The 25,131-nt window shown below is 41.3% G+C and overlaps 2 protein-coding genes and 1 long non-coding RNA gene across 3 annotated transcripts; all 3 read right to left on the bottom strand.

Annotated features, from left to right (window-relative positions):
- Window positions 1–2: 2 nt before the first annotated feature.
- On the bottom strand, window positions 3–8,711 carry LOC108149391 (ring canal kelch protein). Its single transcript, XM_017276921.2, has 5 exons — window positions 8,114–8,711; window positions 6,055–6,456; window positions 3,976–5,214; window positions 3,276–3,913; window positions 3–2,607 (listed from the first exon to the last, which is right to left on the bottom strand). The coding sequence occupies exons 1-5, from the start codon at window positions 8,593–8,595 to the stop codon at window positions 833–835; spliced, it is 4,536 nt and encodes a 1,511-aa protein (XP_017132410.1). The 5' UTR covers window positions 8,596–8,711; the 3' UTR covers window positions 3–832.
- Window positions 6,673–8,107, bottom strand: LOC121467894. The gene is made up of 2 exons (XR_005977912.1): window positions 7,055–8,107; window positions 6,673–6,956 (listed from the first exon to the last, which is right to left on the bottom strand). It is a non-coding gene; the product is annotated as an uncharacterized LOC121467894 (long non-coding RNA).
- A 1,998-nt stretch (window positions 8,712–10,709) lies between the features above and the next one.
- LOC108149422 (putative mediator of RNA polymerase II transcription subunit 26) lies at window positions 10,710–24,538 on the bottom strand. Its single transcript, XM_017276989.2, is given in 5 exon segments — window positions 10,710–11,130; window positions 11,702–11,994; window positions 11,996–12,519; window positions 13,367–14,194; window positions 24,157–24,538. Coding segments are annotated over 4 exon segments (1,896 nt in total). The 5' UTR covers window positions 14,136–14,194; window positions 24,157–24,538; the 3' UTR covers window positions 10,710–10,820.
- Window positions 24,539–25,131: the final 593 nt, after the last annotated feature.

Raw genomic sequence — 25,131 nt, 5'->3', positions numbered from 1 at the left:
CGTTTCGTTGAACTATTTTATTATGAATTAGTTAAACTCAATACACATGTAAGTATGATTATATATTTATGTACCGGTTATGGAGTATTGTATATGCCTTTTCTTGTTTATATATGCATGTAAATAATACCTGTAACTCTAATTGACTTAAACGATAATGGAGAGCTTTTACAATATTAATCTAAATATTATTGTATCGATGCAAAGCCCTAACTTAACGTACTCAAACTAAGCAAGTGCATAAGAAAAATGCCAATATATAAAGGAATTTGGAGTGGGCAGTGGAAAATAAATGGGAAACTATCATATCAAATGCATATTGCTTATGGGTATGCCTTACAACGGATATGATATGGCTCTTAGGAATAACTTTTACTTGACATGACACACAAAAATTCTGTTTTGAACTACAACTACGGTATGCAACATAATATTCGATCTTGAGCTTTGGCTGATTTCTACAGTTATATCAAATTCTACAATTTTTCTTAGTTTTTTTGCTTTTAAAATGTAATTTTAATTTGCTCGAATTTCTTTTGGTCTGTTATTAATTTGTGAGATCCAATTTTGAAGAGCAGCGTTGGTTGATCAAAAGCGTTAAAGTTCTCTTAGGTTTTAAGCTTTATAAAAAATTACGTGCCCTCTGCGAATTTGTTATTAAATACTCATACTTGTTTACTATTATATAAACTGGTATCACTTTTGGTTCTAAAAACTATAAAAAACCCAGTTCTTGTGTTACATATAAAATCGAACAACTTTTAAATCAGAGAATGACTGAAATTTAAACACAGAACGCTGCTCTGCCAGAACCAACATATTTTATCCGTTTCTAATCGTTGTGCTCATTCACATTGCCGCCTGGAGGGTTGTTTTGACTGCTGGCCGTCTCAGTCTCATTATCACTCAAGCTCACAGGATCGGCGGGCTCGCTGTCCAGTTCTGGAGGAGCCAGCTCAGCTGCTGCTCCACCCACAGCGCCCTCGAGTTCCTCGCCAGCCGATGGCTTCGGCCTGAAACTGTTGTTGTCCGCATTCAGTTTGTAGTTCTTGAACGGATCTGGAGATCCGGGCGGCTTCGCCTGCTGCGCCTGCTGTTGGGCCTGGGCTGCTTGGCGCTGCAGACGCCTCTGCTGGTTGCTGAACGTGGGACTCTCCGACCGGGCCCTTTGCAACATGGGTCGCTGCTGATGGTAGGTGGGATTCGGATCGTAGTCCCGCGACCTGCCGAACTCGAAGCCATTCTGCCACTGCACGTGCACATTCTCGTATGAGGGATCCTCGTACTGGTAGTTGCCAGCCACCCTGCTGGGATTCCTTCTCTCCGCTCCGTTCCGCAGGCGACTCAGAGTGCTGTGCAGCGGGCGAGCCGAGGCATTGGTGTCCCTGCGAATGGTGGAGGATGCTCCGGCTGCCGCACAAGCTCCGGCGCACGAGCTCTGGAATCGCACCATGTCCTGGGGAAGACCACTCAAGCGAGGAGTTCCGTAGGGATTGGACATCTGGCTGGCCACCGAAGCGGTGTCGCAGCTCACGCAGTCGCGGGAAAACATGAAGTTGAAGTCGATCACCTTGCAATCGGGTCCTTGGCCAATCCACAGAGGAAGCCACTTGTTGACCAGTAGCCATTGCAAACTGGACTTGGAGATGCGATTCAGCGTGCCATTGCCATTGCCATTGGCATCTCCGGAAGAACTCGAACGTGCTGCTGCCGTGGAAGTTTTCTTGGCCAAAGTTACGCTTTTTCCCGCACCAGTGGATGTGCTTTTATCCAAAACCGGCGATGCAGCTGTGGAGGATCCTGTCGACTCCTTGACTGCCTTGCTGGCTGCTTTCACCTTTGGAATGGCGCCAGTGGTGCGATTGGCAATGCCAATCGATGAGCTGGGAACATTATCCGCCGGGGAATGGTCTTCAAGAGCTGCTCCAGATGCTCCAGCGGCACCGGCGGAAGCGGATCGAGTGGCTCGCTCCATGGACACGTTTGGCGTCAAGGGGGAGTTGTGGGCAGCCATGGCGGCCGCTGCTGCTCCAGAAGTCTTGTAAATGTTGGTCATGCTCTGCGAGTTTTCGCCATGCAGGCAGCTGAAGAAGCTGGAGGCACTGTTCTTCACAGGCACCTTCACATTGGCGTACTCCACGGGCACGGACGAACTGGCGCCTCCCATGTACGCCTGACAATTGGGCACATTGCAGGTGCCACTGCCCGCTGCGCCAGCTGCTGCTCCGCCCGCTCCACTGGCGTTCAGTCGAATGTGACCCACTGTGCCGAAGTGCGAGTGCCCCAGCACAGCGTAGTGTCCGCCGAGATTGTAGTGATCGATGTTGCCGCAGGAGGAGCTCAGGTGTCTCTCAATCCGTCCGATTCCATGGCCCAAAACATCGAGGCGTGTGTACAGCGGCACGCGACTGGCAGCGGAGGTGCGATAGAGCGGCTCGTCCCGGATCTGCTCGTAGATGTTCTCGTACCGCATTGTTCCCGCTCCGGCGTAGGGCAGATTGTAGCCATCGGTGGACTCCGTGTCGTCAAAGCTGCGCTGCCGTTGACAGTTGGAGCGACTGTTCGTGTACAGGGGAGTGCAGCGAATTCCGTTGCCACAGCGATTTCCTGGGGGAGAAAAAATAGGAGATTTAAATATATAGTCATTTGAAGGTATAAAAGCCATAATCAATCAATAAGCAATTATCTAAATAACTTAAGGCAAGCTATTTAATTTAAAAAAGTAAAGTTATAATTAACTAAAACAAAAAGTGCTTAGAAGCTTTTAAAACTATATATATGATTATCTAAATAACTCGAATAGCCACCTTTAATTTAAAATAATAAAAGTTTAGTTGTTCGCTTAAACTAAAAATTCGTTCTTACAATTCTAAAAAATATTGCAAATAAGTTATTAATCTTTGGTAAACATATAATTACGTTTATCTAAAAAAATTTATATAAATCAAAATAAACAAAGTTATAATTAATTTGATCTTCGAAGATTCTAACAAGTATTTCATTGTTGTTTGTTTATTTTTGTTTCTTTCGAGCTACCTTTTCACTACTTTGACCTAAAGTTTGTTTATAAAATTCACAGAAAAGAAGGCTATCTTAAACAGTTCAAACTCTACAAAATAATTAAATTGATTCTATTAATTGTGAAATCTTGTCAATGAAACTAATCAAGAGTTTGCGAAATTAAGTTCTCTCACTTCCCAAATTATAGCTGTTTGCAATTCTTCTAAATTAACCCATCCCATTGCATTGAATCTAAAGTAAGATTAAGTTCTCACCATTTTGCATGTCTATGCGAAAGTTTCGCCTATATCCGAGGCCCGATCTCACGGCTCTTGGAACATCATAAGCGGCTGCAGAGCTACTCGATCCTAGGATTCCTCCCGCTGCAGATCGATCATACAAATCATTTCTATAGTTATTCATGGGCAGTATGCGTTGAGGTTGTTGTTGTTGTTGTTGTTGTGGCTGTGCTTGTTGTTGTTGCTGCTGTTGTTGCTGTTGTTGCTGTTGTTGTTGTTGTGGTGATGGTGCTGGTGCTATTAGTGGCTGTGGATTGTTATTGGCATTGGCTTCAGTTGGCGCTGGTGGTGGTAATTGTTGCTGCTGATTCTCATCGGCATTTGCAGGGGCATTGGCATTGGCCACGGCGGCAACTTGATTGTTGTTGTTGCTACTACTGCTATTGTTGCCGTTGTTGTTGCTGGGCTGGCCAATGGGCGCATAGATGTTCTCGTAGTGCGGATGATTCGGTTGGAGAGCTTGAGCTGGCGCAACCGCTGGAGCAGCGACCGCAGCAGCCGCTCCGACCGGCGCCAGATTGCCGTAGATGGCACCACCAATGGCGCCCTCCATCGTGCCCTCCGCCTGGCTGTTCTCATCATCCAGCAGTGCGATGGCCAGCGAAGCAGCTTGGCTAAAAGGGTAAATAAAATACAATTAGAATTTGATAGCTATAGATAGTAATAGTAAACCTACCGGGCCAATGCACCCTGCTCTTCCATTCACATGGGCTTATCGATCATACACACGCCCGCATAGCTGCGTCCGATGGTCATCAGTGCGGGCAGTATCCTCCAGCTGTCCGAGTCCGGGCAGTAGACCTCCACGGAGGCGAGATTCGAGGTGCCATCGTCGCCACCCACCACATAGAGCAGGCCATCGTGAGCCACCACGCCCGCATTTCGCCGGCAGTACGACATTTCGGCCACCGAACGCCACGAGTTCGTCTCGCAGTCGTAGGCCTCCACGGATCTCCGCACCAGCGGCCCGTCGTGTCCGCCCACGGCATACAGGATGTTGTTCAGCACTCCCACGCCGGCGCCACTTCGCCGCGAGTTCATCTCCGACACTGCCACCCAGGTGTCCGTGTCCGGATTGTAGCGCTCCACCGAGGACAAGCACTGGCGGGTGAAGCCATCGTAGCCGCCCACGGCGTAGAGCAGCCCATGGACGACGCCCACGCCAACGGAACTGCGTCGCGTGGACATGGAGGCGATGAACCGCCAGATGTCAGTCTTGGGATCATACATCTCCGCACTCGACAGCCCCGTGGTGCCATCGAATCCGCCCACAGCGAAGATGCAGCCATTTAGGACAGCCACTCCCAGAGTGGATCGCCTGGCCTCCATGTTGCTGCAGTTGGCCCACTGATCGGTGGCCGGGTCGTAGACATCCACAGTGCGGACGCGCAGCGAACCATTGAAGCCGCCGACGGCGTACACCTTGTCGCCCAGCACACTCAAGCCGGAGCGGCATCGGCGGTTGGGCATCTCGGCCGCCTGGTACCACTTCTCCTCGCGCAGATCATACCACTCCACGGAGCGAATGGCCTTGGGTGCTTGGCCCCCGATCACGAGCAGAATCTTGGGCATGCCCACCGGCTTCCGGGGCACTGTCCTGGCGGACTTTGTCTCCGTGGGCAGCAGGTGGTAGGTCAGCGCCTCAATGATCAGGTTCTTGCACACGATGTTGCCCTCGAGGAGGAGCTCCTTGTCCACGCGCTGGGTGATGTACTCCTTGGAGAGGAAGGGCAGGCGCACGTGCTCCATGAGCAGTGAGGTGAACTGCTCCCGCATCGGGACGTCGTAGCGCAGCCAGGCAATCACGCACTCGTAGACGCGCTCCTCGTTGGGCACCGAGATCCGGTCGTTGCCAATCAGGCTGATGACCTGCTCGTGCGAGAGGTTCAGAAACTCATCGAACTGGATCACCTCGCTGCAAAGAGACCAAAGACGAGCAGTCAGTACTAAGGCACGATTAATGGGCGCGGAGTGCAGCGGGCCAAAATTCAATTAACCGACGACAAACCGGTTCAGTGCTTTAAATACACATTTCCTTTTGAATTTAGCCTGCTTACAGTTAAATATATATATTTCTTAAGTGCAAAACAAAAGAGACTGCTGCTAATCAATAAGATCACTCATTAAAGCACTGATTCAATATATATATAAAAGTCGTCTCTGCTATTTTAACTGATTATTGATTGATTTAGCCTTTAGTTTTTTCTATAAACAAAATATATTAAAATCATCTCTGCTACTATAAACTTAATTATTGATTTAGCTTTTTAGTTTTTCTACAAATAACATTTTAAAACGTGATCTTATAACAGGCCTCAGAATTAAGTCAAAAAATAGCTACTCGTAGACAACAGTACGTGATTGTCTTATAAATAACGATTTGGTAGTAAATTTGTATGGCTGACTACAAAACGTTGAAATAATTGTATTTCAATTATAGATGTATTAAGAATACTATTGAATAAAAACACTTGAATTTAATACCATATAATTTCAGTCGTTATCTCTGAAAACCATACGCCAAAAAGCATACTTATATAATAGGTAACTGATCCTTATAACCTTTTATAATCTATAATATGTTTTTTACGCCAGACATTATCTGTCAGTTTCATTAGTCAATTAAAAATTAATTTTCTGGAAAACGAGTTGCTTATGAACAAACGATATACTTTGAAACTAAACAGATACAGTAATGGATTCCCATCGGCTGGTAAACAGATCATTGCGTCACTCGCAGTCTCAGGCCACTCACTTGAAATGCTGCTCGATGTAAGTCTCTGCGTAGTTGAGTAGCTCCACGCAGGCATGAAGATCGGCGAACTCCCGGATGCCCAGGCAATTGCTGGCGTCCAACTGGGTTTGCAGGAAGTCGCAGCAGGCGTCGCGAACATCCGTGAGCTGCAGCAGATTGGCGGCCGTCAGGAGGACCTGCACATTGTCCTCGTTCACCTCTACGGTGGCCGTGTAGACGTAGTCGATGAGCAGCTCCAGGGCTCTGGCATCCACACTCTGGAGCGTGATCCTCGCCTGGCGCGACTCCTCGAAGCTGGTGAACATCGCATAGAAGTACGGACTGCAGGAGGCCAGCACCATGCGGTGGGCGTGGATCTCCACATCATCGGCCACTAATATCACATCGCAGAGCTGTTTTTGTCTGCAAACGGAAATGGATAAATGAGTTTAAATATTAATATTTATACCAACAAAGTAATTTCCTTGAAAATGACTTTAAATCGATTACTCCACATGTACACAAACAAAAATCCAATAATAATGAATAGCTTTTATCGCCGAATAAACAGTTTAAGATCGTGCCAAAAGTTTTCAAGGCTGGGAAGGTTTGTAAATATAAAATCTGGTTATTATTTACTTTGTTTGCAAAGATTCAGGCCGTAAAATCAATCTTAAATTAAAAACATTTTGTCTTCCAATTTTAAATAGAATAAAGAATTTGATGACAAACATAACAATTCTCGTTAGAATGAATATATAGAATCCTGCTTATATATGCGTTTCCCAATCCAAAACAATAAACATGAGGCCAGTTTACAACGCATGGCTTACTTTTTGGGTTACACCACATTCACTTTCGACGCCGATTCCGATTGGGTTGAAAAAACTTGTTTTATGTAAGCTGCCAATAAAATTTCCACTCTGCCAGTAGTTTTCCAGATAACCAACAAAAGACAGAGACGCGGAAGCGGAATCAAAATCAAAATACGATTCGAAATGCGAACTATTTTTGGCCTCACCAAGTTCAAGGTCGTGGCCTAATGCAAAACCCGAAGGCGTACAAAAACTCATCATAATAAAAACTAGACAATAATTAATGCGAATGGCCCCGCGACAAAAGCGTCGGCAAATATTGTGAGCAAACACAAATATTAGCAACGGGCAGATAAACAAAGCGAACTGCGCAAATATGTGAGTGACGATCGTCCGACATTTTCAGCGATTATATTTTCGCATCTTGGCCCAAATCAGAAATCTCGAGGGGCAGACAGTCCACCTGTCCCCGTCCAATATAGGGATTTAATAATGCCTCCTTTGTTTGGGAACAAAGGGAGGTGATTTAAATATAGAATATATGCGACTACATTCTATTTACATTGCTTTGAGGTAGGTCAAAAAGTCAATGCTCTATTAAAAGTTTCATTATAATATAGTAAAAGGTTATACTCAAACCTGTTATCAATCGACTAATGATGCCTTCAAACAAGCATTCTCTTAAATAAGATTAATCATACATTTATAAACAAATATATGAATAAACACAGAATCTTTTTTCAAATTCAGGTTTTTGAATGAGTGTTTCATACAGGTTTTTTTTTTTTAATGTTGTAGGCGGGATTTACTTTTGATGCACATAATAAATTCAAATTAATTGGTTTGTGAATTATAGAACAGGTTAAACAGAGCTCTAAAAGGGAATTCTTTAAAGTTTTTTGTTGTTTATTTTTAAGACATTTTACATGTATGATGTAGTTGATCTGGTACTCGGGGAATATCCTTTCTAAGCCTAGTCCGGTTATTGGGGTCTTTTAGATAGGTTTGAAATAGATATTCCCCCATCGCCTTATCAAGAATAGATAGATAGAACTCGTTGGTTTAAAAAATACTGCCTATGTTTCGGTATTTACATATTTAGGTATTTTGTAGCCTTGTCACAGGTAGAATATTTATGTCCTTAGTTAAGCAAAATCAGGAAATGTGGGCCAATTAAAGTGACACCAAATTACATCCTTACTGGCATATTTAAATATATCCCATTTAAAAGTGTCTTCTACCATAGAACCCAGAGTTATCCTTACTTGCGCATCTCGTTCATGGCGTCGAAGGATCGCGCCGTGTGCTGATCATTGCTGTACTGTCCCACTGTGCCGCGTTCCTTGCCATTTGGACGCTGAACGTGTTTCTGGGAGCTCTCGTCCAGGGAATTTTGGCTGGCGTATCGCAGCAGACAGCTGCCGCGTTCCAGTCCACTTCCTTCGGCGGCAGGATTCTGGTGGTGTTGTTGCTGCTGCTGCTGTTGGTGTTGTTGCTGCAGCAGGCGTTGTCGCTGTTGCATGGCTGCCACGCCCACAGCGGCACCTAATCCGGGCGGTGGCGCCACAAATTCCGCTCCCCCTCCTCCTCCTCCTCCACCAGCAGCAGCAGCACCATCATTGCCCTGCTGCTGTTGTTGTTGCTGTTGTTGCTGCTGCTGTTGCTGATTGTTGTTGTTGCTGCCATTGCTTAGGTTGCTCATAATACCGATCGTGTATTTGGTTAGCAGCGCGCTCAGAGCTATCATCCGAAAACGGATCGAATCGAAATCGGATCGGAAATCGGAGGTTACTTGACCAGACGAGCGAAAAAAAAACAAACCGAGCTGGAGAAAAAATTGTACACTTTTGGGCAGTGTGACCGCGCAGTGGTGCAGGAGACTTACCGTCCGGCACTCAAAAATATACTTTTAATACCATTTTCACTTGAAAAGAATATACCATGCACATCTAGGGTATTCCACAAATTGTGGTCAGCTGGTAGCCAGCTGTACAATTTAAATTCAACCGCTTGAAACACAGCAGCCTTTATTTAATTCGTTTTATGTACACAGTAAAATATTAAAAGTAAATTTTAGTCTTTTTGTTTGTCAGATAAATTTGACAGTTGTTGCACTGAATACGGGCTTTGCAAATCAGCAGGTTAAAATTTCGTTTATTTTTTTGAAATTTTTACATTTTTAGCAATCTAGTCGTAGGTGAACGCCCCACTTATCACAAAATTAAGCACAGCCTTAAACTCTGTGGCTTTGCAATTTTAATTATATAATAAAAGGCATGTCTTACTAAAGCTAAATGGTACAAAAGATATTTGCTATGAATGTCTGAAACGCAGTGTGACCAGTCGACAAGTAGATGCAAATTACTACTGGACCTAGCTTGTGATAAACAATCTCTTCCACATTTCCTTTTTTAAATTGATGGTCAAATAAATTAAACAATTAACTTAGCTAAAATATAACTAACAGCTACAATTGTTGTTAGTAAGTACTATACTCGTACTGTAATTTTCTAGCTTATTTTCTCCCTACATATGATAAAACCATTACAAATATAGAACGATCGAACAAGGACAAGTTACTCATTCTAATGAAAGTTTTTATGGAAAACGCTAAAAGCAGTTAATGTTTTAAATTTTAATTAATTTTGATATTGTTTTCAAGCAATAGTTTAAGAACAATATTCAGAAAACAAAAATTGTAGCAATGCGATTTTTAAATTTAATAAGACCCACTACATTTGATGTGGTTAAATGTATCATTTTGAATATGCCCATCTAAAATTTAAAACACATTTTGATTCTTGCTAATATCTTGATCAACTTTATTTGTTTGGCTTTTGTTTTTTTTTTTTTGTTTTTGTTTTGAATATTGATACTCATGCTCATCAACATTTTGGATATGTAAAATACATTAAATAGGTCTTGGAAACAACTGCTTATTGAATGTTTACGCATAACAGCAACCACCTAGGTAGGAATACATGATTTATAATTCTTTATATTAAATATAGCTAATAGCTTATACGAAAATCGGTAATATGTACAAATGCTCTACACGTGTATAACTGATAGTTTTTGTAAAAACAAAGCACTCGCTTGGGAACGAAATCACTTCGAATAAATAAATAAAGTATATTTATAAATAGGTGAAAATTACATTTGGAAATTTGGCTAATGAGAGAGTTTTACACTAACTAGATCATATTTACACATAATTTAGATTCCGTACATTAAAATAAATACAACGAAATATTAAAACAGAAAGTTTGGTTGGCTTTCCCATTTTGCAATACTTAACATTGTAGGAGAGGGTGTGTTGTTTGCTTTAAGTAATAATACTTAGTTTATAGTACAATTAGCTAGAAGCGATTTTGATTTTTGACATATCGCTGACTTACTAACAAGAGCGTCACAAATTTAAAAATTTCTTGTAAAATGAGATATAAATGATCTTTTCAATCCTCAGCTGGAGTTGAATTCCTTTTTCGATCTATGACAGTCTTGTGGTAGCAAGTAAGCGATTCTGTTGTAGCTACGGTTTCTGTTTCTGTTTCCGTTTCCGTTTGATCTTTAACTTTATGGTGGCGGCACACGCTGCACTGGGATTGTCTCAGGTTGAGTGTTTTGGTTTCTGGGTGGTGGTTGTTTCTGGTGGCTCCCTCAGCATCGATCCCGTCGATCTGGCGTGGCGACCGTCTGGTAGCAGTTCAGATTGGCCGACATCCGGCCAAAAGCCGCTGCCATGCGATTGGGCAGCCTGCTGAGCTGCTCCTGCAGATTGGAGGATCGATTGGCGGAGGTGGTGGTGACCTGGTGCTGCTGCTGCTGCTGCTGTTGCAACTGGGCCACCACCTCGGCGTGCTGCACATAGGACACCCGGATGTTGACCCCCTCGGCGTCGTCGTCCTCGTCCTCCTCGCTGCCGCTCTCCACGTCCTCGTAGTAGGTGAAGCCCACCTGTTGCTCCTCCCGCTATACGTCGCCGTAGTACGGCACCGGGGTGTTCAGGTCGATGGGCTTGACGCGCAGCTTCTGCTTGTAGTGGTACTCCTTGAGGTAGCTCTTCAGGCGACCGGGCAGCTCCAGCTGGTTGATCCCGTCGTAGCTGGTGTTGGACACGATCGTGGCCCGGGCCAGTTGCTGCAGCGAGAATGTCTGCCGCCGGTGGAGGGGAATCGTGAGGCAGGGTTCGAAGAACATCACGCAGGCGGGGTCCTTGTAGTGCTCCAGCAGTCCAGTCACCGTGGGCGCCGTAAACACACACGGATCGTGGCAGTCGAAGCTGTAAAAATATAGCAAATCGTTAGTTTAGAGTTTTACCATATGCACAAGGGATCCCAACATTTAAAAAACCCATTTAAAAAGCTAGTTTACTCATTACATAACCCTCCCTAAAAAATATAATATAATATATAAATATTATATATATAAATATTATTTAAATTTCAATAAAATATTCGCATGAAAAAACCTAAATGTAGAAATATTTAAAATATAAATGACTGAGCTTTAAAAAAAGGCATTCAAAATTTATATGCTCATAAAGAAATCATCATAGTAGCTAAACCAAATAAATTCCAAATAAAATTTCTTTTTACTACAATCCAAGTACTTCTTGCTAAGCTTTTAAATAGATTGCTTCATTATCAGCAATTCAATGACGCCATTGGCATCTAAAAACTGCCTAATCATAATTCCAAGAATTAATTCCACACAGTTTCATTGACTTGCATTCGCATAAATTAATCTGCTGATTGGTGGAATTAAATTCCCAGAAATTTAAGAAGAAAGAAAGTGACCCCAAGATAAGGACGATGGCAGTGACAGTGGCATTGGCAGTGGCAGTGGCTCACCTGAACTTGTGACCGCTCTGTTCGATGCGGGCATGGAGTGATCGGCCGTACTTGCGGAATGTGACCGAGAAGAGGAACTCCTCCTGGGCGGAGTCGCGCAGCAGGAACGTGCCCTCCGGCTTGCCCTCGAGCAGGTGCTCCGCCTCGTAGCGGTCCATCTTGCCCCAGTAGAAGCTGCTGTTCGTGATCCGCTCCAGATCGGGGACGAGGCAGTGCATGAAGTCGATTTGCGAGTGCACCGTCATGTTGTTGCGCCCAGCGATTCCGCCTGCTGATGAAACGCCTGCTGTTCCGGGGGGCGGCTGTCGACTGGGGGCGTGACTGGGGCGGAGTCCTGGGCGTTTGGGGCGGGGCGACTGGTTCGGTGACCACAGTGACCCGGCCACTGGGCGACTCGACCACAAAGCGCGGCGAGGTTATCCGGATGATCACCTGGTGATGGTGATGACTCGCATCCGGAACGGCCACTGAATTCCGCTTCCTCTGGCCCTGCTGCCGATGGACACTGCTGCCATTGGAGGCGCCCAATGTGGGCGGTGTGGAGCGGCGATCTGCCGTCCGGGATTTCCTCGGAACCGACGATGAAGGCACCACCACACCGGCGGAGTCCTTCTTATTGCTCGACGTGCTGGATGTGGGCAGCATGTCCCTCAATCCTCGGAAGGCATCGCGGCACTTGCACTTGCAGCATCGCCGCTTCGAGGATGTGGATGTGGATGCGGATGTGGATCCAGCGCTGGAGGATGTTGTTGCTCCCATCGAATATGTCTTACTGCTGCGACTCCGGCAGCAACTGTTGCTATTATTGCTTCTGGAAACTGTGTTTTTGGGAAAAATCATTTATGAGTAATTTGGTTCACTTTAAATTTGATGAGATTAGGTTTGATTCTCTTTAATATTTGTCGGTTGTGCACAGTGAAAAATAATGGCTTTCAGCCTAACAGAAATTCACAAATTAAATGGACGATATTAAAAACATTATTCTTTCACTTTAAATGATTCACTTTTTTTCATCTAATGCTTATGAAAATTTCCCCTGATTGTGTTTAGTTTTTTATTTTGTTTCAGCTAAATAACATGTTTTTCAAAATCAAAACAATTTTTGATTCATTCTGTCTATTTGGTGTTTTAATAATATTTGTTTTCAAGGAAGTTCCCTGATAACACAGGGAATTTAAGTGTTTTGAATCAGATTTTGATTTAATTATTTTTTACACTGGAAAAATATGGATCTTGTTGATAGAATACTTTATTACTAATGGTTTTGTAAAATTATTTAAATCACTACACAATTTGATTGTGGATTTGTAAAATTTTTAACTAATTATTTATTAACTAATCAAACTGAAATTAATTTTTTAGGTTCACTTTTATTTGATATTGGTTAATTGTACTAATGATAGAATTTGATATATAAAGATTATACGTTGGAAATTAAATAGTATTCTAAGTCAGTTATTTCACCATGCGATTGCTGATTATAACTCAATACTATTGTTTAATAACTTTAAAAATGAAGTAATGGGGAACACTTTGCTATTGGATTTTATATTGTAATATTTTCTCATTAGTTTTTGTTGTGTGCGAGAATTGCCGAATTTTTTCACTGTGCCGCTTTCAATTTAGAGAGAAACTTCTCCTCAATTCATTTGATTTTTCGCCCACCTTGCTTGCTGCTGTGTTGCGTTCCCGCCGACAACATATTGCTAACTGGCAGCGACTCGAGCACCTCGCAATACTCGACGACTTCGGCCTCGTGGCTGTGGTTTTGGTTGTGGTTGTGATTGCTATTAGTGTTGCTGTTGCTGTTGCTCCGACGCCGACGTAGCAGCGACTCATCCAACTCGTCGTCGTCGTCGCCGTCGTCTTCGTCCAAGGGGTAGTTGGTGTTGCTGCTGGGCCTGATGTTGCTGCTGTTGTTGCTATTGCTATTGCTGTTGCCGTCGTGCAATTGTAACGTACTTATGGCATCGCCGACGCTTCCCGCTAAATTGTTGTTATTCACTGGCTGTCTTTCTGCGATTTTTGGCGCTTCCGTTGAACTGCCCGCAGTTCGATTCGTCACCACGCCCACTTCCCCATGTCCGCCCTCCAGCGTCACATTTACAATCTGGCCATTTGCATTTAACGTGTCCGCAGACAACGAGGCGACGGCGACGGCGGCCCCCTCCACCTGCTCCTCCTCCAGCAGTTGATCCTCCACCTGACCATTGCCGTTCTCCATTTTGGCCAGCTGAATTTTAATTATGATCTGACGCACTTCCGCCGGCGATGTGGCCTCCGTGAGGATCTCTTCCACCTGCAGCTCCTCCTCGTCCAGACCAATTGCCTCTACTGTGGCTGCGGATGTCTCCCTCGGGCTGGCACTGGTGGGCAGATCGCTCTTGTCCTGGCTATTGGCGCGTACAGTGGGCTTGCTGAGGTGATGACCCATTGGAAGCTCTAAGTGGGCAAGAGTCCTTGGTGGGCTGGGTTTTTACTGCGTTTTATTTACTGCAATGGCAAAGAAATAGAGATATGACGTTAGGAATTACATATTTTTAGAAAATTTAAACTATTCTCTTTAAAATGTATTTTTTTGAAAAAAACAGCCTAAAGAATTTAAATAATATAATTTACCAATAAAAACACACAGTTCTTGAATCTATCTATTGTATATTGATTAATGTCATTGGTAAAGTAGCATGCAAACAATTTGTTACAAATGTACTGGGAATTCACAGTGAACCAATACTTAGTTAACATATTGGCTAAATATTTGATGTCAACCTCTAAAAATTGTCTGCAATAATTCCTGATTACTTAAGCATAGAATTATTTTTTAAAAGTCAACCCTTGTTTAACTCGTTAATTTAAAGTTAATTATTGACTATCTTAGTTAGCATGTTTCGTTTTCAATATTTGAGTTCCGGGCATTTCGCAACATCCAGAAATAGCCTGGAATGGAATAAAACGAGTTTGGCGGCGTGTGAAATGTCTTGACCTACAGCAAAGAGCCACTTGGTGGGGGCTTCACCATTAACCATCAACAATTAACCATTCACCAGTGCATTAATTAGCCACTTAGACGGAGAAGTTCCAGTGGCAAAGGGACTCGTTCGCCGGTCAAATGGGCAATTAAACGCCACAATGTCTAGTGCTTCTGATTAATGGAGTTCCCCCCCGCTGATCTTCTGGGAGATGGATATATGGATAACTCCCCCACGAACTGACTCATCCGCCGAGGGATCAAGGGATCGAGGGATCTATATCTATCACATCATGGAGATGGGGACGATAAACAATGGCATTCCAATCCCACGCATCATTTTGCCCCCAGAAGAGCGCAAGTACGTAAGTACGAGCGAATACACACCAAATTGTAATGGACTCATCCTCATCCTATTTTTAGCGACTCGCCCATGGAGAGCTGATGAAATCAAAGTGGAGAGGCAAGTACACACGTACACACCATGCCATGCACGTAGTGCTGCTGCTATGGGTTATCTATCTATATGGGTTGTTCGAAAAACGGAAACCACACTGTTTTAGCGACGCCAGCACAGTAAAGTAAGTCCTCATTCGCGGAAAATCTACCATTATTCACTGATAAATTCGATGTAATTCGTAGGCACGTCATCTCTTCTGGTTTTTATGCTGAGTAACTTAACTCCACACTGACAAATCCTTATCGCGCCCACATCATCGAGATGCGTCATTTACTTCCGAAACAGGGCCATATAAGAAGGAGCCAAGGTACAATTCAGACAGGTGGAAAGCTCTATAGACTGACTCACCCAATTGTCAGTGGTTGAAATTCTTGGTAGTCACCCGAAGTTGGCGACAAAAGTGGTACAAAAGCTATGACTATCACTGCGGTCTTTTAATTGAATTTTGCACTGCATGTGGCTTTTTCATACAATGGCGAAATAATTAGATCACCGATTGGCTAATAAAGCCTCTGATTGATCGATAGTGATCCGTCATTTTGTTGGGAAACAATGATTCCAGTAATTAACTGAGTTTTCACTTCCTGCCCTTTCGGGATAACTTTGAACATGACTTAAGATTATTATTCAAAATATTTATTTCCCCCAAGAGAATTCTTAAAAATACAATTTCTTTGGGGATTCTACGAGTTCCTTCAACACAATAAATTAACAAAAACTCGACAGTTTTGACATTTCAAAGGCATTTTGTACAGAATATTTTTTAACTCGAGGTCAGTTAGTTCAATTAATTAAATATAAGCTTGAAATGAAAACGTTAGAGTCAATTCTGGAAAATTAACAACAAATTATATTAGTGTTTCTTTGAACCATGTACATAATTTAAATAAATTCATAATTAAACTTGACATTTTTTACTTTCAGTTTAACAAAAACGATTCTCGGAATTTCGGTTTTCGGAACTCAGCTTTAACTTTATTAAAGTCAACGCACAAAGACTAGTACATTGATAATGTAACGTTCATAAGCAAATTCGAGGAATTATTATTTAGCATTTATTAGAAACAATCAATTGCCTAAAATCTTGTCGGCTTCCGTTTAAAATATAATAAAGTACAGCGCTTCCCTATAAAACAATGCCTTATTTTCACCATAAATTCAGTGTTCGCACTAACGATTAAGATCGCTCAGTTAATATGAACTTAATCGAGATTGTTTATCGGGGCGATTAATTAAAATTACCAAGAACAAGGCCGCGAAATGTAATCAACGAGTACATCGAAGCCCAGGCTTAAACGGAAATAATGTTTTATCAGTTCTGGGAATCCTGCGGCAAATGCCATAGTAAATTTTGCAGAACTCTACAGCCCATATAGATTCGAATTGGGGTGGGCATGGAAAATTCGCTGGAACAATGATTGCGGTCGGACGTTTATCATTTTCTCGAAGGGAAGAGGGGCGGTCTTCAGCTATTATCGGCGAGTGTTCGACCTCCGCTATCAGCCCTGAACGATTTCCCCGGAATTTCCTTGTGTTAATAACCTAACGAGTCGCAGTCGTATATGGGTATGTTTGGGCCTAATCAAATAGAAAACCTCGTCGAACAATTCAAGCAATTAACAGTGCATATGTTTTCACAACTGAAACTCAAACTCTCAACTTGTTAACCAAAAATGGTAGGGAAAATATTAAAGTTACTTCCCGGAAATGCGACCCACAAACACGGTAAACAGTCAAAAATTGCAGCTTTTTAACGAGAATCGAAAACATTATGAATTAAGTGTTTTAGCTGGAAAACGATATGTGTGGGGGCACTGTCGCTCAAATTATAGTGTGTCCGATGGATAATAAGGCCCCGCAGACATTCAATTTGTATTCACCGTTGGCCTGGTCTAACGGTAATTTGCACACACTTATAGATACAGATACTTTAGCCATTTTTTCATTTTTTTTATTTTCATTTTCATGCACGACTCCGTGCCGCACGTGCTGCAGGCAATTTATCGCACTCAAATCGTACGATTCAATCGGGTGAGTAATCAATACATTCTGGCTAACGTATGACATGATCGTTCGCATTTAACCGCAGATAATTATTGCTTTTCCCCTAACCGAGAGACTCAGAGGCTCCGCAACCTTTGCTGTATATTTACGACTATGATGAAATACAAAAAGAGTGACTTGAACTCAAGATTCAACTTCAGATTCCAAGAGACCCGCATGAGACGACGGCTGCCAGCTAACAACATTTTTCAATGGAAATACAAAACTGAAACGGCAGATAAACCGAACTCGGGACTGGATCCGCCAGGACTGGTACACTGACAAAAACGAGAGTTTAATATTAAAATCATAAGCAATAAGGGTTATTTCTGGAAAAAAAATGTATAAAAATAATAATGTATGTTAAGATTAAATAAATACTAAAATTGAATAATAATATAAATATTATTATTGCAAATTATAAAAATATTAAATTGGTAATTATAAGACTATGGACATTAAAAAAGAGAATCAAATTCTTAAAAATAAATATGATTTAAATCGCTTCCCTTTTAAACTAGTTAAAAATGTATTAAAATAAATGCAAAGATTTAAGAATCCCTGCTTTCGCTCAGTGCACCAGGAGTATCCGTAGGTAGGACAAGGCGTTCCATGAGTCACTCAGACAATGAGTAGCAGCAGGCTGTCTGAGGGACCGAAACTCCGGGTAAACTACACACAAACTCGTGCATTTTATCGCCAGAGCATTTCGAGGGCTCGTCAAGCTGAACTTTTCTTTCGCTCTGCGCTCTTTACTTTTATTGTTATTTTACTCGGTTCGGTTCGGTTCGCTTTGGTTTTGTTTGGTTTGGTTGCCACGCGGAACCAACGACGAGCAGCTGAAGTTTTTCTGCGGCGCTGCAGACAATGCGAAATTTCATCAGAAATCCAAATGCGGATAATGATCTAATACATAACTTGTTCGGGGTAAAAATGTTGATAAATGTGGCCGAGTGGAGACGGTTGGGAGAAAGAAAGCCAACAACACGGAGTGGTTTGAATGGCTAATAAGGGACAAGGGACTCCGGCTGGCTTATGAATGGGGGATTCACCTCTAAAACCAAATATGCAGAATTTACAAAGATACACAAATGTGGAGCAAGAAAAGTGAATTTTATTTGCATTTATTATAAGTTTGTATGCAAATCGTGTGTCTTAAAATAGACAAACTTAATTTACTTAATTTAATCCATATAAGTTTCGTTAAGCCATGATAAAGACACATTTGAATTAATATTTCATGTTGTAGTGGAAATCTATTTAAAACAGAAACAAGGGAATCACATTTTCAAAAAAATCCCAGAAGGTTCACAGCCTTAAAAATTTTTTTTTAATTAATTCCAAGAAGAGGGGTTGTGTTACAATAATGAGCTCATACAAGCATTGCCAATTTAAAGCTCGAAGCTGGATTTTTTTTCTCTAAACCCAAACAATCCCAATCCAATCTTATTACCTGTAAGTGAATAATTTTTTTACATGGACCGCGCCCCGTCAAGGCCCGTTATTAAAAAACCATTGGAGACCGGCACTCGAAATGCCTTTTTGTAACCTTCCCAGCAACTTGGCCAACAACTTAGTCATGGCTTAGCTGGCTGCCCCACTGTACGTAGTATGTTTTACGCAGAAATTGTCACAACAAAGCAGCACAAGCAGCGGCAGCAAAGAGCAGCCCGAATTGCGGTCAACGGGGCGAATGGGGGACGCAATGTGGGCTAGTGCAAAAAATAAAAACCAACCAAGCAAAGGAGCACAAGTAAAAAGTAAAGCGGACATTTAAATACACTATCCAATGTCTGTAATTTCGCTGCGATATTAAAGTCAACGAAAACTGACTGTAGATACTTCTTAAAACAGTAATGTTGTAATGAACGTATGTTTAAGAAATAATTTTGTATGATTATTTTTTACTTTAATTTTTGTTTATTAAAACATGCTTATTATATAGTTTCTATAACAAAAACAGAAGAGATTAAAAATTTTTAATGACGACGACATTTTTATTTTTAATGAATGAACGCCGTTCATGTTAACAATATGGTCACGAAGTTGTCATAAACTTCCCAAAAAAATATTTTATTGTATTGCAAAATTTGTGAGAATTTCGATAAACTCCGTTGCCAAGTCAAAGAAACTCCCGATGAGAAGAAACCTCAACAAAAGTCGACAACAACAATGAAAAGCCAGCGACTCAGAAGCGAAAAATCCAAAGGGGGAGTGGCGGGGTCGAGACGTAGGATTTTAAAGCGAATTCAATTACTTTTTGTTGCTGCCGACATCGCTTCTTATTTTTTTTTTTTTTGGTTTTTTTTTCCATTTTGTTTTGCATTTACTGGGAATTCGCAAATGAAGTTCGCTTGAAAATAAAATCACATGCAAAGCGGGGCAGTAAAGTGCCAAAGAAACTGGGCATGGGGGATCCTGAGAAAGTGTATTTCATTTTGATATATTTTTTCGCAGGAAAATTGAAATGAGATTTATTTATTTTGCTTGGGGCTCTCGGGTTCGTAATTTGGCGCATTCATTGCGCTACGGGAGAAAAATGATAAACAAACAAACGCTTCGCATCATGGCGATTCGGCATTCAAACTTGTATGGAACTCTAATTAGCACGAGCTAAACGTAGTGTATACGGGCTAACTTCGTGACTGATTATGTTCGTCGGGGTTTTCGGGGTTTCGGTCTTAAATGGACAAGAGAGGTGTACATACTTATAGTATCTCCTCCATTGACGTAGGAATCATTTTGTTTATATTACGTTCTACGCTCGAAATTGTTATCTCGCCTCTCTTTTTGGTTATCAAAAGGAAGTGGGCACGGGGGACAAGGAGAGGTGTTGATTATCTAGGCCCGAAAACGATAATAACGAAAATAATAATATTAACATTTAATGTGAAAAGAGGCAATTTCTAGGAAATTCGCACACAGCGAATGGAGAGCCTCATGATAAATCCATAGCACCACACACTCGCACACACGCACACACTGGAGGAAAAATTCGTGGAAAATATGCACACGGTACTCACATGCTGGTGAAGTCATGGAGTTCAGTTGTGGTGTGTCTGTGTGCTGTTTTCTGATTAAACGAAAGCACTAACAGAATTTCAACTTAATTTGCTCCAGGTCCGGGTTAGGCCCGAATTGTTTTTGTAGTCTCTTCTCTTCTCTTCTGTTCTTTTCTGTTCTGTTCTACTTTGGCCAAAAAAGAGATGGTCTCCCTAGATACTTTTGTTGCCTTTTGTTTGGGGCAGAGCTGAAATTATGACCATGAGCTCCACAGAACTTTTGTTACGGAACGATAACAGAACACGAACTATGAATTTGGGGAGTGTGCGAGATTTGTTTTGGTAGTTTTTTGATATCTTATAACCGTATTATCTTGAATGATAATTCACAGAAAGATAAGGTTACTCGTGGATACGCTGAAATCATGAATAACTTGAGTTAAGGGTTTTGAACCCAACACAAAGTTTATTCGGAAGTGGTGTTTATTGATCCATAAATTATAGTTATATTCTTAAGCTTCCTAAATATTTTTCTATAGGACGTAAGTTAAGTTTCCTACCAAATCTGTACCTAAAATTCCGGGTAATGCTGATTTTAATACATAAGACACTCTGTATTTGTTTGTTTTTATCGTACGCCCATTCACTTTTTCTTCACTTTCAGAAATCATTATTGAGGTAGGTTTATCGACAGAAGCGTGACTGCATTTCTTTCACTATTCTCCAACAATCAGTTTTTATTAAAGTATTCAGTTTTTTACCTGTTTTTAGCCTCTTAACTGAACGCCAATGGGCAAGAAACCTGGCATTTTATTCACCGACACGGCCGCTAACAATGGATCGTAAACGTGATTGATTAAATAGTTTTAAATATAGCGATTACGGAATCAGATAGGAAAAGAACTAAAGCGACCTTTGCGAATACGTATGCAGGCAAACAATCTCGAAGAGATTACACAAGCCCCTATAAAAATTCATTGATAAATTACTACGAAGCGCAAAATCAACATTAGACAACCACCACCCACCGCCCGCCTCCCCCCGCTGTGTTGGCCCACTCACAAACACACTCGCTTATCAACAGAAAGTTGAAACGAAACGAAATTCTAAGAACAATCAAAAGCATTTCGTTGGCTTTTCCAGCGAAAAGTAGATATGTAGGTAACCATGGGGCGGTGGGGTAAATCGCGCAGGTGGAAAGGGGGTGGCAAGGCTGAGATAACGATAAAGTTCCATGGTGGAACAAGTGAGGGGTAAGGTCAAGTCAAGTTGAGAGATATTATTATTGGTCATAACAAACAAACTGCTTATGTATGTGAACGCCCAGGGATTTTCGGATTTCGAAACGCTGGCACAAATAGAAAATTTACATAAGCCATACTTGAACTGGTTTTCGACATATGTAAGTTGCTTTTCATATAAACAGTATTTGTGTTTCATCTTTATTAATAGTACTTTGAAATGGTCTTACTTTGGAAATGCCATGAGTTAAAGTTCACAGTAGATGCCTTCATGCTTTTAAAATTTAAAAACCTTTTTTAGTGGACATAATTATTGTACCTTGATTTTAAAAATAACTATGACATTATTATGATTTTAAAGAGTTCTAGGACTTTAGAAAATAAATGTCTTAATGACATAATATTAATATTTTATAAAACCTATAATAATTACACAAAAATATCTTCATAACTTGTAGCGGAAATACCTTCAGGTTTTTCTGAATCACAATAAGATTTCAGTAGTTTCCATATAATTGGTTTAAAACGAATATATAGTTAATTGTGGAAAATATACTACAGAAATTAGCGCGTTGTGATTGTATTTATTTTAACCCTGATTGAGTATGGAGGGAATTTCTGGGGAATCCGTTGTGCATGAGTTGTAACTTATGGCAGCACTTTTGTGGCTTTTTAACTGTATATAGAGAAATGTGTGTTTGTGTTTTTCCGTTAATAGCAGTTCTCTATAAAACATCTCTATATTTGAAACAACCCCCACACTCGAATCCCTTTGTGAACCCACTCGAGATCCACTCACACACACTCCGAATTGAGTGTTTTGCCCACATTTCACTTTTGGCATTGCGTTTCAATTGAACAAATTCACGCGAACAATTAACAATAAACGAACAAAATCAAATTTCCAACGAAAAATCCCATCGAAAAATAAAGAAAAACAAATAACAATGGGATGAATGAGCGCAGTGGGGGGGTGGAGGTGAGGAAGCAGGAGGGCAATAGTCTACCTATGATTAGGTGTGTGAGTGAGAGGTAGAGTCGGCATTGTTGCTGGGCAGACAATTTGGCATTTTGCAAGATCGCTTTCTCGCTCGCTCTCGTTCTCTCTTAGCGGGCAGCTGGGCAGCAGCTGTCTCGCTTCCACACTGCACTTATCCTGTGTTCGAAACCATTTCACATGAAAAGCTATTAAAAAAAATTGAAAACGCTCTCAAGTTTAATACGAAAATTCAAGGAAATGAGCGGAAGAAGATGGTAAAAGCGGTTTTTTTCTTTTACCAGGAATAATCAAAAAAGTGCACACACAGAGAAAGAGGAACGAGGAACACAGAGAAGCGGCAACAACAATTTGACGCATTACAAACGAAGTTAATAACACCTTTTTCTTATGAAGGGTACAACGCCGATGTTCCCAAGTTCCTCTACCCCTGCCTATACCCCTTCCCATCGCCTTTGTTGTTGTACGGCTTCGGCCGAATTCAGCGGCTACACCTTTACATTTATACACCTTTAGCAAGAAGCCATGGCCAACAACAGGGGCCCAACAACAACAACTATACGGCTATAACAGCAGCAACCGGGTCTCGACATTGGTATTGGTGCGGCTAAGAGAGCAGTGCAAGTACAGTGAGGACTCGGCGAGGAAGGAAGAACTATATTATAGGTTAACGCTTTCAGAGCATAGCCATAATTTATCTTCTAAGCATTATTTTAAGTTACGATTGTCACCAATGTCTAAAATAAATATTAAATCGTCTATCTCGATAATTTAGTTGAAACCTATTATATTTATCCCCGAAAAATAGAAAATGATTTCTTTAAATAATATTTAAAAAATAATTAAATACAATTTATATCATTAATTTTTATATTGTTTTTAATTTTTCGTTGCTTTTAAGAATTCGGCCATAAAGGCCCGACAAGGGTTAATAAATACCAGTATGGGCAGCTCATGTTATCAGTGATATTTGATATGGTTATGTTTGTCGTGGGAAAACACAGAGTGGAATGTGACCCCGATGGTAGTTGTTTTTGCTATGAGCGACTGACTGACTAAGGCGAGGCTCCACTGTATCCGCATCTGCTCGTGCGCTCGCATCTGTAAATGTATCTGTGGCTGTGTGCTTGAGCCTGTGTGAGGGCCAGCTTCAGCTTGGCTTGCGGTGTTAAATGTTTGCAGCAGCATTTTTCATTCAATAGCCCGAACCGCCAACAAAGGCAACAACAACAACAACAACAACAACGGCAGCTGCCAACATCATCAAACACACACACACATACGCTCACGAACCACTCGCCCGTGTGAGTGTGTGTGTGAGTTTGTGTATCTGTGAGTACGAGTATCTCTGTATCTGCTGGTTCGCTTGGGCTGTCTGTCACTTCTCAGAAATCGGTCTAAATTAGAAAATGCGTTTCTGGGAATTTCGTATCGCTCTTTTGGGCTCACACAGCTCACAGAGGAGCAAGCCAACCAACGGACAAATAAATACATATAATGAAAAAATATATATATATGTATATTCCCCTTATTACCAGTTCTCGGAATAATATGCCTCTCCTTTCCCCAATGGATCTACTATGTATCAATGGCATTTGCGAATATGTATCGCCAACGTCAACTGTTTTTCTTTGTAATTTATGCTAACACACAAAGCGATTCCAGGGAATTCCAATTACCAGAAAGTGATAAAACTGGGCCCCAAATAATTCAGTATTTGTTTTTACCCCTGGCAATTATTTACCTCTCGTTTGATTTGCTGCTTTTGGCTGTTTTCGGTGTGCTGGTTACTTTTGGCTAGTTGGCAATTTGGTTAAACCGTAGTTTAAGCATAATTTAGTTTGGATTCCACAGTATTTTTCACTTTTTCGTTATCTCTTTTCTTTATTTTTTTTGATTGAGGTGACACTACCACACACACACACACACACAACTCGCACACTAATTGCACTTTTCGATCTGCGATGGCACTCAACGGATTTTCCGCTCTATCGTTTGCAATTCCGTTTGCAATTGCAATTTGTGCAATTTCTCTCGACGAAACCACGCACGAATACGAAGAAGTATCTCTTCCCCGAAAAGTATCCGTGTCCGCTTCGTTCCGTTTCTTCAGTGTGACTGCCGACGGACTGAAGAAACATACTGCGACCCCTGCAAAATTCACTAAATATAAACAGAAGTAAGAATCCCAGCGGGTGGAGAACTTTACTAAACAAGCTGTGTCTCGAACCGGGTGGTGAAATTGGATAAATTAAAGTTACCAAATGTAGCACGGACTCAACCCAATATGAATATAATAGAAGTGCACTGCACGCACGTTTTGGTGTCTGTAGCCATACAGGAAGTAATTTAAGCAAAAAGCAGTAAAAGTTAAAAATTAATTTTTTAAGCCGCAGACGCAAAACTTTGTCTTACTTCATTTAACCTATTTAATTAGTGACCGTTTAATTTTCGGGAATGTTGGCAAAAGTTAAAGAATATAATAACATATGTATATAATATAATATAATACAATATGTGCGATTATAAAAATTTAATGTATAAAATTGTAAAATACTAATTCAAAATAGGAAACTTTAAAAAGACAAAAGTGAAAGTCTCATACTAAGAGACTTTTAATTAATCAAATGTATTTTCTAAAAACATAGCCATAAAAAGTGTATGTATTGAACTTTATCGCGTTACAAACTGTGCTATAAAACTAAAATGCCTTCACAAG

This window comes from Drosophila elegans, unplaced genomic scaffold, assembly GCF_018152505.1.
Source record: "Drosophila elegans isolate 14027-0461.03 unplaced genomic scaffold, ASM1815250v1 contig_814, whole genome shotgun sequence".
Taxonomy (NCBI): Eukaryota; Metazoa; Arthropoda; class Insecta; order Diptera; family Drosophilidae; genus Drosophila; species Drosophila elegans.
The sequence above is the reverse complement of the archived record's forward strand: the minus strand, read 5'-3'. Positions and strand labels throughout refer to the sequence as shown.